The sequence below is a fragment of the Littorina saxatilis genome, linkage group LG15 (assembly GCF_037325665.1).
Source record: "Littorina saxatilis isolate snail1 linkage group LG15, US_GU_Lsax_2.0, whole genome shotgun sequence".
Taxonomy (NCBI): domain Eukaryota; kingdom Metazoa; phylum Mollusca; class Gastropoda; order Littorinimorpha; family Littorinidae; genus Littorina; species Littorina saxatilis.
Window position 1 is genome coordinate 33,135,939 of NC_090259.1, and position 19,774 is coordinate 33,155,712.

Sequence of the window (19,774 nt, forward strand, 5' to 3'; positions counted from 1 at the left end):
GGTTTCATACACTATTTTGCCCCAGAAAACTAAACTTCATACAGTTTTTAACGTTGGAACACGGGTGTAAAACTTCGTCTGCTAGTCACATTCGAAGAAAGAACATTTCCTGAGCGATACCAAAACATGAACAGAACACACACTATCTGCCTTTACCGCCACAGCATAATGACAACATAACTGTGTACTTGATTTTAGTTCAAAACATGGAAACTGACAAGAAGTGTTAACAAAATTGAATGATTTGCACGGAACTATACAACCGCGCATTAATCGATCGCCTGCGCAGGTAGACTGGTTGGGTGAATATGATTCGATCAAACTTTCGCACAAAAACTCCTCTTTTCTTTGAATAACTGAAGAAAGGAGGGATAAAGAGGTTACATACCTCGTCTCAGTGATTATCAAAAATAATGGTCTCAGTTCGCGGTCATGAAAAAGCTCGCTGAAGCTCGCATTTTTCATGATCCGCTAACTTCGACCATTATTTTTGATAATCACTGAGACTCGGCATGTAACCTCTACTTCTTCGCAAGAAAACAAGCTAGTTATCAGCATGAAACAAAAAGTGGTCCATATTAGGAGCCCTTCCCCTATAATGCACTGTTACTGTTAGGCATTGAATCGTCTCGCTCGCGCAGTGTGGAGCCGATGGTGCTTCACACTCTGCAGTCGTCCGTTTTGCTGCCAGCAGTCTTTTTCAGGGGTGTCAGATAAAACGCTGTTGAAGGCTTAATCGTCGAAGTTTTGTGTACTGTGTATATTTTCTTTCTCTCTGAAATGTCTTAATGTTTTGAGTAGACATTGTTCCCTGCAAGATTAACATCAGTTTTACCTCGGCGTTAACAAAGGTAGAAGCTTTCAGCATTCGCTGGACAAAAATCGGGTAATTACCCGAAGAAACGTCCAAAGAATGTCTTCACAATGTGCATTATATTTCACCGTGTGTGTGCCTTTGTTTGTTTCTCTGTTTGCTTGGCCGATTGTTTGGTAGTTTGCTTGGTTGTTTTGTCCTTTGCTTGGTTGTTTGTTTTTAAGTAAGTAATTAGGTTGTTTGTTTGTTTCTTTGTTCACAGAGAATTCCCTTTTTAAGCCCAAGGTGCTGAAGAACGTAAAACAAAATGCATCAGCGACACAAACTTGTATCTGCCATGTTATGGATAACGTTTGGACTTGCCAGTGGGAGACTATTCGCATCTGCTGAAACGAAAGAAGAGCAGTACACGATTTGCCCAGAACGTTTGGTTGGCAACGATAAGTTGCGCACCCTGTTTGGCCGTTCGCCGTTGGACTGCATTCAGATGTGTACCTTGGCAGAGCATTGTTCTGGTGTGAGCATCTGTCACAGTGGACATCACGAACAAGTGACGTGTAGCCTGTCTGAGGATGTTCAGACTGCAGAGTGCGATGACCTTAATTCCGTAGCATCTCCATCCTGCCATTTTGTGAAAAAAGTAAGTTGGCTAAGTACTGAAGTTGTTTTTGTCTTTCGAGCATAACGGTCACTAGCAGGAACATTGACGGAATAGGAAGGAGATGGCATTGTATATCAGTATGAGGGAGGTATATAAGGAAGATTGGAAATATGGCTTCATGGTTGTCATTTGTACAAAGCCGAAACAACCAGAAAATAGGATGATTATGATGTTGAGGCCCTTGCTGTACTTCATGGTGTGTGTATGCGTACGGTTTGTCCCTGCCTTCAATGTATTTTCCCAATCTAATTAACTAAATGCCTCCTTGTTTTTATTTATCTAAGATGAGTTCAGACTTGTATCAGCATTCCTAAGCAAAACCATCTAACACTGACTTTGATTGCATCAGTTTCCGGTTTTGATAGGCAAGTGTCATAAGGTTTTTCCAACAGATTCATTCAATATTCAGAGCGGCGAGTAGACTTATTTGCCTCCGTATTTTTCTGTCGGTAAAAATCAATGTAATTCAAGTAGCAAATAGCAAACAAATGTAGCATTTTTCAGGACAGCAGGCTCGCAGAAGTGATGACAGAGGCTGAGGAGACAACTCTGGCCACACAGGAAGCGACCACAACCGAAATTGCATGTCAAAATGGCGGAACACCGAATGGAGAAAAGTGTGACTGTCCTGTGCACTATGGAGGGAGGACTTGTAATCGCCTTATAAGAGGTACTTGCCAGCAAATAAGTCACACACAAAATAGTTAGACAGACAGACAGCAAGTCGCGTAAAGCGATATTAAAACATTTGATCAATCTGTCGGCCTAAACATCAATACTGAATTAAAAAGTCTTCACCGAGACTGATTCCTGGGAAACCGAAACTCGTCGACCGAGACAGCGCAGCCTAGGTGTCACGTACACCGGGGACTTACATAAAACAGATTTTTGTTATTTTTGAGCTTAAATATAAATTTAAGCAGAACATATCAAACTATTTTTGGAATCAGAAATAATTGAAGCATCAAAGGAAACTAATTTTTGCGTGTGTTATTGCAATTTTGATTTAAAGCAAAGTTTTGATTAGCAATTTAATTGACTAGTTTTTAAGCTTTCAAGCTATAATGCAATCTCAAAGTTCGGAACGGGTCAAAGAATGTTTGACTAAATTTCAATCAATTTGAGAATTTACATGTAAAGTGTTATGAAAATGTGTGCTATAGTTTTCTAGGAATTGTTCACACACACACACACACACACACACACACACACACACACACACACACACACCATCACCCTCATCTCGATTCCTATTTAACAGAAAAGATCATGGCTCGATCCGCAGGACATACCACTACGAGAATGCTGCATCTCTTCTCTGTCAAACAATCTTGTACGCTAGCTAGGTTTACTTGTCGGTTAATCCCCACTTAACTCACTTAGGCCTGTCCTTAACTGGACAAAGTCGACAACGCGAAGTATACTTCGCGAAGCTGGCCGCACGAAGCTTTAGCACTGAGAGTTTGGTAAAAACACGTCGCCTTTTCACTATTCTTTCTTTCTTATTACAATTTTCAATATTTATTTGGGTAGTTTTTTTACCATCTGCCTGCATTCACATTTTGTTTCTATCTTTGTCAAATGTATACAACACCCCGTGTTTTCCAGTGAGTCTGCGCGTTGGTTCAGCTGCTGCTGCTGGTTGTTGTTGTTGTTGTTGTTGTTGTTGTTGTTGTTGTTGTTGTTGTTGTTGTTGTTGTTGTTGTTGTTGTTGTTGTTGTTGTGGCTGCTGCTGCCGCTGCTGCTGTTTTCGTTTCCAACTGGCTCGTGAAATATGAAGAAAGTCGATAGTAGTTTTCACTTTTTTTGTGTGGTCAAAGATAACATTTTCAGTGTCTAGACTGAATTGATTCCTAAGGTGCTTCATTCATTGGTTGATTGATTCATTGATTGTTTCTTTCGTTCGTTCATTAATTCATTCGTTCATTCATTGACATACCAACCAACAAAACGATCGATCGACTGAATCACTTATTGATCGTCAACATGCGAATAAACTAATTTGGGTTTCTCTCCTGCAACGTGCAGATTGCTCAGAGCCATTTCAGAATGGACACACGAACAGCGACTACGACGGTATATACGCCATCCAGCCAGCCACAGCACCGAGTCCAATTGAGGTAACTTACACAGCATCCTCCGCAAATCAATGTGATTGTTGTTCTAACACAGATAAATACAAATATATAGCTATTCTGATGGACACGTGGGGGAATTCGGGGGCTGTGATTGGATGGTCTCTTCCGATCAGTCAAAGCATAATGCTACGGAAGTCGGCCATTTTTGCCAATATCCAAAAGCATATTGGCAATAACAAAGACGCATGGTTCCGGTTTACCCATCTGTACCACACGATGTTTTAATCGACAACAGCATACACTGACAACTTGAAATTCTTCTCGGGAATGTTTTTCAGCTTTACAAATGTCGATAGCATACCCCTTTCTGCTAACTTCCCGATGAAACAGGACTAAATCAATTATTTTCTGTCCCTAAACACCACAAAATGCCCAAAGTCGAAAGATGTAGTACAAACAGGGGAGTAAAACGGAACAGCCGTTTTTGTGTGCCTGTGTCAGTTGCCGACTGACACAAACTTTCGCATTCGGCTTTTCTTATCTCGTAACTCCACACTAAATACCCCACTTCCCCTCTGAAGTATTGATGTACAACCCATGGCACTAACATTCATGTAGTCGTTTATAACTGAGGTTGAAAAATTCGCTTCATGACGAGACAAGTATAAATGCCATTCACCCAAACTGAAAACTTCGCTGCCGTCTGCTCGCGATTAGCTATTCTCTTCTCCTCCCCTTGTTGCATCCTAGTTCTTCAGTTGTTTCTAGTTTTCCGTTTATGTTGTGTTTTGGTCTTCTTCATAAGTAGTCTTGTTCAAAATTAAAAAAACTCAAACTTCTTTTTGTTGTATTCGAATGAACTAATAAAAAGCTTTTTAACAGCTGTGTTGTCAAATCGAGTTTCTTTTCCAAAGTCAGTGTGGCGCCTGCGCAAAACAAATGCGCATAAGAAACGGCGTCTGCTATCAAAACCTGAGATCAATTAACGCATCGACGCAAAAACTGTCATTTTGTAAGTTTGGAACAACAAATCAAGGTCAGAACAGCTATATAATCGCTATTGTGTTTTCAGCGTAGCAATAGGGTCCGATATTTAGACGAGACAAGTATAATGCGACTCGTCTTCGACTCGTCGGCATTATACTTGTCTCGTCTAAATATCGGACCCTCGTCTTCGACTCGTCGGCATTATACTTGTCTCGTCTAAATATCGGACCCTATTGCTACGCTGAAAACACAATAGCTGTTAATGATGATGTGATGTAGCCTATGACTGTACGTTATTGTCCTGAACTATTTAAAACGGTCAAATGTTGTCATGCCTGAAGATGCCCAAAACATTCTGATCTACGGTTTTTGCATGTTAGTTTTTTTCAACCTTTTGTCACGTAGGGGATGAGCCCCTTATATGGATGGACCACTTTTTGTCTCATGCTGATAACTAGTATGTTTTCTCGCGAAGAAGTTTCATATTGTGTCTGGTAGTTTTTATCTCTTTAGCTAACCGTTAGGCCTAATTAGAGCGAAGGAGCTTTGATAGAAGACATTCAGCAAAATTTAAATACAGGAACATTCACAGCTGGTCCATATTAGGAGTCTGAGCGCATAATTTGAACCAGTGAAGAGGCCTTCACGAATCACTGTTAAAAGCTCCGTATACTTCAACATAAGACGATACAACTGTGTGTGAAAGTAAGACTAATTCAAATATGCTGTTTCGGTTCGATGAGAACATTATTTGAAGCACAACAGGAGACTAAAGAAATGTATTAAAAACAGAGAGAAAATAAATAAAATTAATGATCAACTTTCATGAAAAATGACAATTTGGTATATTTTTTGCAAGGTTGAGGGCTAGTTATATGTTAGTTTCAGCCAGCTTCGTAATACATGACAGAAACCAGTCTTTATCTTTTATTTTCTTCTATTAATTTGTTGAAGGTGGTCCATATTAGGGGACAAACACATACTTTGAGATTTTGCTATTACCGTTAGCTACCTTCTAAGCGCCCAGTATCGAGCAAACTCCCACTTCTACTTTGGGTCAAAAACTGTGTATATGGTCTTGCACCTTGTAAACGTCCCCCCCCCCCCACACACACACACCCACCCACACACACATACACACATTTGTTCTAATGGCGTGTAAAATTTTTTTTTCACAAAATACAGATATCATTCGAGGATGCTGCAATGAAGTCATACCGTTAAGTTCATACTTTTGCCATCACAGACTCTGGATAGCCATACCAAAAGTGGAAGAAGGTGATTAGAGACTCATCCAAGGTTTAAGACGTCGACCTTGGGGGATTTAAAGATATCGATCAAGTGTTTTTCAAATACGCTGTGTTTAAGACGTATCTTACACACCACCCTCCAACCCCCCCCCCCCATCACCCCCAACCTACCCCCACCGAATTTGCTAGATGACTTTGATCAGGACAAATGCATTGGCTCTAATTATGATAATTATGTCAGTGTGTGCAAGTTTATTATTATTGCGCTGCTGCTCGTAACGCTGGGTATACCGCGAAGCAGATCTTGAGTCATTATTTTCATTTGCGATTTGAGCTTTTTTTCTAAACCTATGACACAAATGGATTGTTGTGGTTATTTTCCATGTTCCATTCTTGCGAGGCACTTTGCACACACACAAAAGCGTCTGTGTCACAGAGAAAGAGAGGGTATAGACATTTTAGCACAGAAAAAAATCCTACTATCATTCATCAATCAATCAATCAATCAATCAATGAGGCTTATATCGCGCATATTCCGTGGGTACAGTTCTAGGCGCTCTGTAGTGATGCCGTGTGAGATGAAATTTTATACGGCCAGTAGATTGCAGCCATTTCGGCGCATATTTACCTTTCGCGGCCTATTATTCCAAGTCACACGGGTATAGGTAGACAATTATTAACTGTGCCTAAGCAATTTTGCCAGGAAAGACCCTTTTGTCAATCGTGGGATCTTTAACGTGCACACCCAATGTAGTGTACACGGGGGGAGGGTTCGGACACCGAAGAGAGTCTGCACACAAAGTTGACTCTGAAATAAATTTCCGCCGAACCTGGGATCGAACTCACGCTGACAGCGGCCAACTGAATACAAATCCAGCGCGCTACCAACTGAGCTATATCCTCGCCCAATTCATACAAGTCATCAAATACCGCTCATTTTCATGAGGAACAGATTCTGCACTGGGTAAAGTACCTAGTAAACGCCCATCCCCTACTTTTGAGCGAAATTGGTGCATAAGGGGGTGGGCGCTTACAGGGTTGTTTACGGGTATTTTTATGTTTGCGCTAGAAACTGACTCGGGGCCAACACTGCCAAAATGTAACACATACGTACAGTCTTAGTAACTCTTAGCTGTCATAGATAGCTATTTTTAAGTGATAACAGGTTTGCCTCTGGACAGAAACTTGTCCGTTTTATAAAGCGGCAAGTTTAGAGTGAATGCTGCCAAAATTCTTTATTAAAAAAAACACTAAAAAAACCCACAGTTTTGTAGTTTGTGTGTCTCCAACTGTTTTGACATGTGCCCGTTATTCAGAGAGGGTAAATGCAGCGAATGAAATTATTTTTAGCACTCTAGCACCGTAAGTTTGTCACTTTGCACATTATTAGGAGCCAGTCCATATTAGGGGCACTTCCCCTCAACTCCTAGCTGTTATTCTTATACATGCAGGTCAAGTGCCAGTTTCGAGCCGGAGGCGAGACATGGCCACTTAGAAGACGTGGATCCACAAACTTCTGTCAGGACTGGGCCACTTGCAAGGCGCCCTACAATATGCAGGATCTCCTTAGTCCTCATCCTGAATATTTCATTGGCCTTGAAAACCTGCACCATCTCTTGAGTCAGGCGGAGTACAAACTGCGCGTCTACATGCTGATGATGAACGGTACTGGATATGTTTCCAAAACGATGCACTACACCAACTTTTCTGTGGATGCGGAATCCTCATCATTCGCCGTGACCCACGATGGCTTCGACTGTACAAATTGCGACGCCGATGATGCGTTTTCAGGTTCCCTTCCGGTAGTGTTTGTTTCCGGCGGACATGACGTCAACGGATGTTCTGCCCAACGTGGTGGTAAAAGCGGTTGGTTCGGAAGCAATTGTAAAGGTTCAGATCTCTTTTCCAACGGCTTGTTTTACTGGCCGGTTAACGGCACGGACACTGACGTTCGTCTGATCGAATTTGCTGTTACTCGGGTGTCAACGTCATTTTACGACGATTAGACAAAAATATGGAGTAGGGTCCGCAGCGAAGTCGGTAGCGCGCTGGCTTTCAAGTGTAACCAGTCGGGGGAGGGGGGGGGGGGGGTGATTGCTTGGTATTTTCTTGCTTCCAGTATAACCCGCTGAACTCTGACATGGATTACAGGATCTTTTCCGTGCGCACTTGGTCTTGTGCTTGCATGTACGCACGAAGGGGAATAAGGCACAAGCAGGTTTGCACATAAGTTGACCTGGGAGATCGAAAAAATCGCCACTCTTAACCCACCAGGCGCGACCAGGAGTGGAATGGAATGCTCAACCTTCTGCAAAGGGGTACGGCGTTTTATCCACTGGGTCATTGTGTCCGTCCATCAATGCATACAAATTCATCCCGTCGCGATATAACCTTGAATGGTTGAAAACGACGTTAAAGACCAAATAAAGAAAGAAAGATACAAATTCATACACAAAGACCACCGTTAGCGTTTAAAGACATCGAGTTTCAAGCGAAAACCTTTGGACCTGGCACGCACACCATCAAGGACGGTTTCAACCACCTCATAGGGGAGACAAAAACACTGGTGTGGCACGCAAAACTCTCACAATAAAAATCCTAGCAACGCAGAAGAAGGGGGAATGGACTTCAGTAATAAGATCAAAAGTGCGAGAAGGTTTGAAGTTGTTGTCTTTCACGATAATCGTTTCTCTTTGAAGAGAAGACGACCGCTGTGAGCGTGAATTAGCTGATAGCCGTGCGATTTAATTTTATGTTTCTGTGTTTTTATTTCTGCATTGAAGAAATTCAAAAGAGGACGATTGTTTTGCTCCTGTCTTTGTCTTCTTTTCTCTTTTTTGTTGTTGTTGCTTTTTTTGTGTTTTTGGTGCTGCTACCAACACCATTATAATTATGATCACAGAAGACCATGAATGATAGGGCTGGATCTAGGAGGAGGAGGGATCCTGGGTTCCGGACGCCTCTCCCTCTCATATTGTACAGTACACATGGTTTAAAAAGTTGTTTGATTGTTATGTCAGTTTTCTTTTAGTTGTCACTTTTTGTTTTTAATGTTGGTGAGGTTTTGTTGAGGCACGTACATCTCTGTGCTTTTTTCTGCTTTCAAGCTAATAAGCGAAATTTCCCAAGGTTTACACTTTGCTGGTTTTCACTTGACCAATTCTACAAATAAAGGAGGATTTGTGTATGTATGTGTGTGTGTGTGTGTGTGTGTGTTTGTGTGTGTGTGTGTGTGTGTGTGTGTGTGTGTGTGTGTGTGTGTGTGTTTATCTGTCTGTGTGTCTGTGTGTCTGTCTGTCTGGCCGTCTGTTTCGTCAAAACAAAAGTTTTTCAAGTCAGAAAAGACAGGTTCATTGATCTCGCATTACATATGGGTTTTCTTTTCTTTCTTTTTTTAAAATTTTATCAAATATATATATATATATCTACAGTATATGTGAAATTGCGTGCTTCATCACTGCAATCTTGAAGCATTATTATTGCAGCCAATCTAGGTAATTGTCCGAATCGATCAACATTATCTCTGGCATATGAAATGGCCATTGTAAACTTGAAAGTAAGCTCACAAAGCTTCACTGAAGTCGAACCATCTTCTCCGGTAACCTGGATTGTTCAACCCATGCAATCAGTCAGTCGGGCTCTTAGGCAACAAAAAAAATCTGATTCCCCAACCGAACCTATTTTTTCCTCCCGACTCTAGAACTCGATTTTGGAGACTTTAAAATGAAAGTTACTCTTCTCGGACATCCAGGGGGCACAGCTCGCACTATTTCTGACATCCAGGGGGCACAGCTCGCACTATTTCTGACATCCAGGGGGCACAGCTCGCACTATTTCTGACATTCAGGGGGCACAGCTCGCACTATTTCTGACATCCAGGGGGCACAGCTCGCACTATTTCTGACATCCAGGGGGCACAGCTCGCACTATTTCTGACATCCAGGGGGCACAGCTCGCACTATTTCTGACATCCAGGGGGCACAGCTCGCACTATTTCTGACATCCAGGGGGCACAGCTCGCACTATTTCTGACATCCAGGGGGCACAGCTCGCACTATTTCTGACATCCAGGGGGCACAGCTCGCACTATTTCTGACATCCAGGGGGCACAGCTCGCACTATTTCTGACATCCAGGAGGCACAGCTCGCACTATTTCAGACATCCAGGGGGCACAGCTCGCACTATTTCTGACATCCAGGGGGCACAGCTCGCACTATTTCTGACATCCAGAGGGCACAGCTCGCACTATTTCTGGCCTATAAGAAAACACATGCGCCTGTCAATTATTTGTTTTTTTAAACTCCATTCCAACAAAAAGTAACCGATTTTTTGTTGTTGTCATTATTGTATTTGTTGGGTCTTTTCATCGGAAACAAACATTTGGCCTTATCGAATGCGAATAGACGATGTTCGGATATAACTGTCTGGTTTGTATGGGTTTGGTAAAGAGTTAATACCCTTGCTTTTTCGGGTGGAAATAAATCCACAGGTGCTCCTTGTCCACGTGTTTCCGACACACCCTTCGCTAGTGATTGGCCCGTGCAATGTTTGTCCCCCTAAAACCAAGGGTATTCACTCTTTCCCCACCCCATACAAAGCCGACAGAGTTATTTCCGAAAATCGTCTATTAATGCCCGGACAGATCTTTTGTGGTGTGTCAAAGATCCCCGGGAAGCACAGTACAGTACCTTTAAGGGTCTAAAGTGAACGTGACATAGTTTTCCCAAGGGTTCAGCAGCGCTTATTGATCAGAAAATCCTTTTTTTTTTATTTTTTTAAATTTTTTTTATCTATCATTATCTTAGTGATATGACCATACAAGAATGAAACAATGGGTCAACCATATCTATTTTGGCTTTAGAGCTTGGTTCAATTAAGATTATCAGACATAAGCCTACACATGCGAACACACAGACACACCCACACACACACACACACACAAACGCACGCACGCACACACACATACACACACACACACACAAACGCACGCACGCACACACACACACACAAACACACACAAACGCACGCACGCACACACACAGACACACACACAAACACACACACACACACACACGCACACACACATAAACATAACTGAAAAGCTAATAAAATAAAGCCTAAGTGACTAATTGAATCTCTAAATAGACAAACCAACAAAATATGAATAACTAGCTAACTGTCCGATATCAGCGGCAATTATTTGCCTCACTGTTTCGAAGAGACACAACTCTTCCGGACCCAATAACAACCTTCCGAACATCGTCTGTTTCCAGGCCGTTATTGTTGCGAATATATGTACATCCAAAGGTATAATTTAGCCTACTTCTGTGCCAAGTACAAACATTTGACCGTTAGAAGCTAACCCCGTGGTGCACGTGTGTGACCCAGGTGACAGTGGGCAGCTTGCTGGACGGGGATAACGTGCAGAACCGCTTCTCCCCAAGCACAGCCTGGGTCAAGGTCATCAAGACAACCACCGGCACTGAAGTTCTGGACGGGACGCACCGCCGCCAAACTCCTGGAGAATGTGAGTATGCCAAACCTGTTTACCCACAAAACTTGGTTTAACAATTTTAATCAGATAATTGCAATTATCAATGCCGAATACAATCAATGAAATAAATGGAGCACAACAAGCTGAGCTTCTAAGCGTACTCATACAAGCAATATAACATCTGTTTTGGCGGACATAATTATAGAACGTATATCGAAAGGGTAATAGGATTTGTTAAAGGGGAAAAGTAGGAAGAAATAATATCAACCGACAAATATAAAAGCAACAACAGCAAAAGCAGCATGACATTAACAACACGCACATTAACACACACACACACACACACACACACACACACACACACACACACACACACACACACACACACACTCACACACAAAACGACACAAAACAAACACACACACACGCACTCACACACACAACACACACAACACACACACACACACGCACCAACACACACACACACACACACACACACACACACACACACACACACCAGGGGCGGATTAGGGGGGGTTACAGGGGTTCCGGAAAACACCCCCCCCCCTCCCCCGGCTGTCAAAAAAATTAAAAAATTAATACTAACTTTAAAAAAAATAATGAGTGGCTGCTGACACCAGTTGATCATGTTTAAAATCAAGGATAAGCCATAAATTGTTCATAAAATAGCTAAAACTCTTCAGCTTCTGGGGGGCAAAGCCATCCAGACCCCCCAACGGGGCCTTGTCCATGTACCCCACAAGGGGTCCACCCCTGGACCCCAGGTTGTAAACCCCCCCCCCCCCCCTCTGGCTTAACTGCTCCGCCCCTGCACACACACACACAACTTTACAGAGTGATGGGCGTCAAGTCAAAAATATCGTAATACTTCAAAATGGTAAGAGTAAACAAGTCTTGAATATGCTTATATATCTGAGAGGATAGTGGAGAAGAGGTAAGGGACGTACGTGAGAAGGGGTTGAGGGAAAAGTTGCTTCCGTGTGTGTGAAGGGCTTGAGGGAAAAGTTGCTGTGTGAATGTCCATGCCGAAAGTTATGCAATACTATTATTAGGGCCTTTAATGGACAATGTAGATTTGTCCCTTTCCATCCGTTGTGTGTGTGTGTGTGTGTGTGTGTGTGTGTGTGTGTGTGTGTGTGTGTGTGTGTGTGCGTGCGTGCGTGCGCCCGTGCGTACGTGCGTGCGTGCGTCCGTGCGTGCGTCCGTGCGTGCGTGTATCTGCCTTAAATCTGTCTGTGTAGAAGAAGCTTGTGCGATTTAGGTCCTAAGTAAGTCTGTAGCTTTATTTGTACATGTCCCTGACTACGTTTTGTACATTTCCCTTAATTTTTAATTCAGGCCACAAGCGAAACCGCTGTATGGACGGAGAAAGAGGGCGAGCTCTCATTTGACACAGAAGTTTATGACGAAGCTCGCCAGGCGGCGGTGTTGACCAAAGAGGATAAATTTGACATCGCTTTTTCCACTGACAGCGATGACGCAGGTGTCACCGTGACGTGTCATCTGGCTGACAAGATGACGTCAAAACCATACCCTGACTCCCTTTGTGGTAACTCAGTATGCTGTCTTGCTTTTTTTTTTTTTTTTTAACTGAACTGAACTGTTGTTGTTTCCTTAGTACATCAAAACTCAGTGTTGAATCGCATTTTTTGGATAGACTTAATTTTGCACAGCGTCAATAGGGGAAGGGCTCCTAATATGGACCACTTTTTGTTTCATGCTGATAACTAGCTTGTTTTCTTGCGAAGAAGTTTCATTTTGTGTTTGGTAGTCCTTCTCTCTTAGGTTAATCGTAAGGCCTACTTGGAGTAAAATAGCTTTGATAGATATTCAGCAAAAATTAAATGCAGAAAAAAATCACAAATGTGACCCTCCACCACGAAATGAGTCGCATGTCACCTCGCGCGGTTCTGCGCTAGGCTTAATATAAGTCCGGGGAGTGTCTGGTAACAGTGTGAGGGTCACCTTAGTCACGGGCTTATAACTCAAACAGTTTTCGCTCTTTTCTGAAACGGGTTTCACCACTGGATAGAGCATAAAACACTCGTTAGGAAAATGTAAAACTATGAAAATCATGCAAAAGTGACATGTGACTCATTCCGTGGTGGAGGGTCACAAATGGTCCATATTAGGCGCCCAGGCTCCTAATATGGACCAGTGAAGCGGCCTTCACGAATCACTGTCAAAAGCCCCCTATACTTCAAAATAACATGATACAACTTAGTGTGCAAGTCAGACTAATTCAAATATGCTTTAGATTTATCTGTTTCGGGTTGATGAGACCATTATTTGAAGCACACCAGGAAACTAAAGAAGCATATCAAAAACAGAGTAAAAATAAGTGAAATTATCAACTTCCACAAAAAGAAGACGATTTGATATTTTTGTTTGAAATCTCGAGGGCTAGTTATAGATTATTTTCAGCAAGCTTCCTAATGAATTAATGATAATAGCCTTTAGCTTTTATTTTCTTCGATTTGTTGAAGGTGGTCCATATTAGGGGACTCACACATACTTTGAGATTTTGCTATTATTTTTTGTTTGCAGTAGAAACTCGGGGTCAAAACTGCTAACATGTAACAAATACGGTCTTAGCTGTCATATATAACAATTTTTGTGTGATAAAAGCTTTGGCTGTGGACAGAAACGAGTCCGTTTTAGGCGTCAAATTTAAAGTGAACGCTGCCAAAAGTAAAAAAAGAGTAAAAGCCTAACAGTTTTGAGGTTTGTGTTTCTGCAACTGTTTTGACATGTGCAAATTATCCAGAGAGGGTGAATACAGCGAATGAAATTGTTTTAGCGCTCTAGCGCTGTTAGTTTGTCAGATCAAGAGGTGGTCCATATTAGGAGCCGGTCCATATTAGGAGCCCTTCCCCTAATTAGGCTTGTTGAAGTGTCGCTATTTAGCCATTGTCAGTACTCTGGGCGACCATAGCATGTCTGGGGTAGACAGAAAAAAAGCATACTATGATATGAATGATTAAAAAGTGCACTGGCCGTTCAAATAGTTTTCATTTTTATCAGTTTAACGAGAAACTGCTGTTTCGTCACAGCAACTCCTTTGCCGCAAACCGTGCTGCGTGTGTGTGTGTGTGTGTTCGTGTTTTCGCGCGCGCGTGTGTGTGTGTGGGGGGGTGTGTTTGTAGGTGTGCGTGTGCGTGTAGGTGCGTGCGTGCGTGCGTGCATTTTGTATTGCAAAAAAATACAACAACGATAGATCTACTACGCTGTTCTATACTTCCAAAGGTAAAACGGGATGAGAATATTTCATTTTCATTTCATTTTCATTACCTTATTGTTCCATCGCTTTCAACAAGCCTTGATCAAGATGTAAGTTTCTCACAAAAATGGGTTGTATGAGCGAGCTGTTAGTCACTGTCATTTCGTCATCCGCTAGGTGATGGAAGCAAAGGCCGAGTGCTGCCGGCCAGACGTCAGTCCCTGTTCGGTATCGGCCATGATGACGACTGAGGAGACACGGCTCCAGAACTCTCACTCACGACATCCTTACCGACAGAAGGGCCAAACAGAGGTCAGTTGCATAATTATAAGTTTGTACAGGCTACGTACCATGAGTAACGTCCCAAAATGGAGAGACTGACAAAACGACCGTTTTCGTGAAATTGTTTGACCTTTTTGTGCTTATATTTTCAGTGGGTCTGTTAAGCGTTATTTACTTTGGGACTATGTTTTTTTTCCTTCCAGTCTATCCCTTAATTCCTTTCCTCTTCCTGTACCGACCCTTCACCATCCCCAACCCTCGCCCTCAACCCAACGTCACCTCGCTTTGCCCAATTGAGTTGCCCATATGCTAGTGACTTCTCTTTTTCAAACGTACACGCATATCTTTGTTCTTTCTAGTTTTTTGTTTGTACACTTCTCAAGCACGTGTATAAATGTCTTTTACAGCAAAGTGTGTAACGGTGTGGCCAGGAGATTCCAGGGTTGTAAGGAGAAAACTGCTGACGCAGCAAGAGTGTGCAGCCCCCTCTTCGGGTCACGCAGTCTGGCCAAATGCGTCATTGGGAGCGAAGATGACGTCAGACACTTTGACGATTGTGTGGCGTCAGTTTGCGACCCCCGGCAGCGCCATCAGCACGTGCTACAGCCTGAAGACAACCATGCAGACAAAATGCGCACAAGAGCTGGCTCGCATTCCTCGACTAGGCTGTTACTGAGTGAAACTTTGTTCCACGTCATAAAAAGAACTGGGTATGGAGCAAAATGAATTGTGAATGAGCTTGTTTGACACTCCCCCATGTGTTCTTGTGGAGAAGCAGAGCAGGACACGGCCCACATCCTACGAGACTGCATGAACCACCAGGTGCTGAGAGAGGAAATCTGGCCATTGCCGGAGTCCCTGCACAACAAGCTGTACGGGCCAGTGGCTGCGCTGCAGAGGACCACTAATTATATCTCAAGATCTGGACTCCAAGTGTGATCGGTGATCGAAAAGAAGAAGAAGCTTGCATATTTCGATCTCTTACTTTCTTCGCATGCATACACTTACACCCGCACACATGTTCACACATGTACACACACACACTGGCCCACTTATTCAGTTCCACAGGTTTGCATTCCAAGCGATTTTGCCTGCACATAGACTTAGGTCTATATATGCATGTGCATGCATTCATGCACATGCTTGCTCAATATGCAGGAAGCTTTCAAACAGATGCCAATGTCTGAATTCAAGTGCATTGATCTTCTATTATATAAGTGTTTGGGCCTTATCTCAGTTAAACAAAGTGTTCATTTCTTTGGGTGGTGTGATTGTATGTCTTATTCAGAAGAGTATAGCTTAGCAAATCATAAAGACATCGATACTAAGACAACTACTGGACTCACACTGAAATATGAAACATTTCTTTTAAACACTTTACATCTACCTCGCGCATAAAGAGCAGCACATCTTGCTTATTATATGCAGTATTAAAGTCGTCAACAAGCCTCATGTTGTTTTTGTCGTGTATTCATGTTTTAATCTTTGGATGAGAAACAGACCAAGAGAAAGAGAAAGAGAAAAAGAAACAGAGAGAGAGAGAAAGAGAGAGAGAGTGTGTGTGTGTGTGTGTGTGTGTGTGTGTGTGTGTGTGTGTGTGTTCCAGTGAAGGTAAAGAACTATTTCGCACAGACATGTAAAAAATTGAAAATTAAATATTTGTATATGAACAGCATCTGGGAGGTACAGATATCACACACACACACACACACACACACACACACACACACACACACACACTGAGACGTTTCATTCATAATGATATTTGGAACACCGTTTTTTCATTGCACGAGAACACAAGTCAGAACGAAAACTGTGTTTTTCTTTTGGGTTTGTTTGGGGGTTTTTCACACACAAAATGGCAAGATACAAATACTGACAATGATGCAACACCCTTTAAATGGTTTCATGAAAACAGCTTGGGTTCATCTCAAAGCAGTAGATTTTGATCAAGCAATTCAGACTATACACATGATTTATTTTCTTCCCCATCCCCACCACCCCCCTTACAACGATGTTCACCATCATCACCTTGCTTACTTCCTCATAGATTTAAAAAAAAAAAAATTCAACTGAAAAAAAAAAATTGTGTAAAAGTGTAAAGCAGAGGAAAGTGATAGAATGGCCACTTATAAACAGTATAATTTTGCTGAATCTGACCGACAGTCAAAACACTCAGTAAGATGAATGACGGAAGACTGCTCTTCCAACATGTTATACAGTTCTTAGGTACAGAAATCAGCCAGGGTGTAGATTTAAGGTATGAGTCCAAGTGACAAGACACCTATGTGGAGGACACACACACACTAAACAAAGCCACATTTGACATGTAACAATGCAGTCGTCGCAAAACACACAAAACGCCACATTTGACATGTAACAATGCAGTCGTCGCAAAACACACAAAACAACGCCACATTTGACATGTAACAATGCAGTCGTCGCAAAACAAACAAAACAACGCCACATTTGACATGTACAGGGGTGGGACTCTCTTGTGATGAAAAGAGGAAATCCCTTTTTTCTAGGGGGGTTCGGGGGCATTTTTTTTCAAATGGTACATTAAAATCTGTGCAATCTGGTGCATTCTGAAAGTAAAATCGTACTTGTTTGGATCAGGTAAAAAAGACATTCTCCTCGCTCCCCCCCCCCCCCCCCCCCTAAAAAAAACACACTAAAACAATCCCAACCAAACAACAACAAAAAACTTTCACACAACAATGGTAACAGTGTAATGGTGCATATTTACGTAATGAACCATGTATCCATAATCCAATACTGGCAATAGTATGATCCAAGTGACGCCCCAATACATTGAAGCTCAAAATTACTGTTAGTTAGCAGGAGTTTTTAGTCAGCACAATTTAACTCTCAAGCCTCCAGTGTTCTGTTCCATCTTTACTTCTCTCCATATCATTCAGTCAACAAGTTATAGATACTGTGATGAATTCTCCAATAAGTTCTTTAGCAACCTTCTCCCCTGTCCAATCCCATCTCCACTTGTTTTTCAAACTTTCATCCAATGTTGAACATTTGCTTCGTTCGACAATGTCTTTGCGGTGCGCCATTTTGTTTCGCAAACCGGAAAAGGCAAAGGCGAAGACTGTACCAAAGACGATTCCGAACTGTTTGAGAAATAAATGCCGTTTGAGAATAAAATCGTTAAATATCATTTGACGCGGAAAAATAGATTACTCCAGCGGAATTCGTAAGTTGTGTCCACGGAAATCCGCAGATTCGCGGAAGAGTCCCACCCCTGCATGTAACAATGCAGTCATTGCAAAACACACAAAACAACGCCACATTTGACATGTAACAATGCAGTCATCGCAAAACACACAAAACAACAACCCATTTGACATGTAACAATGCAGTCATAAAACAACGCCACATTTAACATGTAACAATGCAGTCATCGCAAAACACACAAAACAACGCCACATTTGACATGTAACAATGCAGTCATCGCAAAACACACAAAACAACGCCACATTTGACATGTAACAATGCAGTCATCGCAAAACACACAAAACAACGCCACATTTGACATGTAACAATGCAGTCATCGCAAAACACACAAAACAACGTCACATTTAACATGTAACAATGCAGTCATCGCAAAACACACAAAACAACGCCACATTTGACATGTAACAATGCAGTCATCGCAAAACACACAAAACAACGCCACATTTGACATGTAACAATGCAGTCATCGCAAAAACACACAAAACAATGCCACATTTGACATGTAACAATGCAGTCATCGCAAAACACACAAAACAACGCCACATTTGACATGTAACAATGCAGTCATCGCAAAACACACAAAACAAAGCCACATTTGACATGTAACAATGCAGTCATCGCAAAAACACATTGAACACAAAGCAAAATCTGAACAAAAAATCGTACATAATGCCCTCATTGGTCTATCTGCAGAGAGGTATAGAGCAGAGATTATGAACACAAACACAACAAAATAAAGACATTCCCTGGCTTCTTTGATAGTTCAGCCACAGTGGTACCTGCAATGTAAGGCCCCTCCAAGGAGAGGACGCCTCCCAAAAAAGGACACCTTCAATTTTCCCTTTCTGTCACCTTGACCAAAATATACCTGTCATGACAGGTCACCTGCAATGTAGGGACACTTTTACCTGGTCCCAAGGGTGTCCTTTCATCGCAGGCACCACTGTTCGTATTTCAATTCTTTCTTTATTTGGTGTTTAACGTCGTTTTCAACCACGAAGGTTATATCGCGACGGCGTATTTCAATCAGTTCTTCAATAAAACCACAATATACTAGCACTGGAAGCATGAACAACATCAGCAAAAACTGAGCGTGGAATACACAAAAGAGAATCCTTTCATTGCAGGCATCACAGTATTTCAATCAGTTCTTCAATAAAACCACAATATACTAGCACTGGAAGCATTAACAACATCAGCAAAAACTGAGCGTGGGATACACAAAAGAGAATCCTTTCCTTGCAGGCACCACTGTATTTCAATCAGTTCTTCAATAAAACCACAATATACTAGCACTGGAAGCATGAACAACATCAGCAAAAACTGAGCGTGGAATACACAAAAGAGAATCCTTTCCTTGCAGGCACCACTGTATTTCAATCAGTTCTTCAATAAAACCACAATATACTAGCACTGGAAGCATGAACAACATCAGCAAAAACTGAGCGCGGAATACACAAAAGAGAATCCTTTCCTTGCAGGCACCACTGTATTTCAATCAGTTCTTCAATAAAACCACAATATACTAGCACTGGAAGCATGAACAACATCAGATGGGATAGAGCCACTTGTTAATTGTTTCTTGTTCACAAAAGCACTAATCAAAAAATTGCTCCAGGGGCTTGCAACGTAGTACAATATAATTATGACCTTACTGGGAGAATGCAAGTTTCCAGTACAAAGGACTTAACATTTCTTACATACTGCTTGACTAAAA

At 42.1% G+C, this 19,774-nt stretch overlaps 1 protein-coding gene and 1 long non-coding RNA gene across 2 annotated transcripts; both read left to right on the plus strand.

Annotated features, from left to right (window-relative positions):
• The first annotated feature begins 1,062 nt into the window (after nucleotides 1–1,062).
• Nucleotides 1,063–8,967, plus strand: LOC138948099 (microfibril-associated glycoprotein 4-like). The gene is made up of 4 exons (XM_070319623.1): nucleotides 1,063–1,454; nucleotides 1,980–2,145; nucleotides 3,504–3,595; nucleotides 7,242–8,967. The coding sequence occupies exons 1-4, from the start codon at nucleotides 1,122–1,124 to the stop codon at nucleotides 7,794–7,796; spliced, it is 1,146 nt and encodes a 381-aa protein (XP_070175724.1). The 5' UTR covers nucleotides 1,063–1,121; the 3' UTR covers nucleotides 7,797–8,967.
• Nucleotides 8,968–10,880: 1,913 nt separating this feature from the next.
• Nucleotides 10,881–15,766, plus strand: LOC138948100 (uncharacterized). Its single transcript, XR_011449883.1, has 4 exons — nucleotides 10,881–11,318; nucleotides 12,645–12,855; nucleotides 14,704–14,838; nucleotides 15,216–15,766. It is a non-coding gene; the product is annotated as an uncharacterized lncRNA (long non-coding RNA).
• Nucleotides 15,767–19,774: the final 4,008 nt, after the last annotated feature.

Bases quoted from the DNA above. Each gene is read 5' to 3' on its own strand.
- LOC138948099 (XM_070319623.1), top strand. From the start codon at position 1,122: ATGCATCAGCGACACAAACTTGTATCTGCCATGTTATGGATAACGTTT. The intron at 2,146-3,503 runs GTACTTGCCAGC...TGCAACGTGCAG, and splicing joins TTGTAATCGCCTTATAAGAG to ATTGCTCAGAGCCATTTCAG. The intron at 3,596-7,241 runs GTAACTTACACA...TTATACATGCAG, and splicing joins CAGCACCGAGTCCAATTGAG to GTCAAGTGCCAGTTTCGAGC.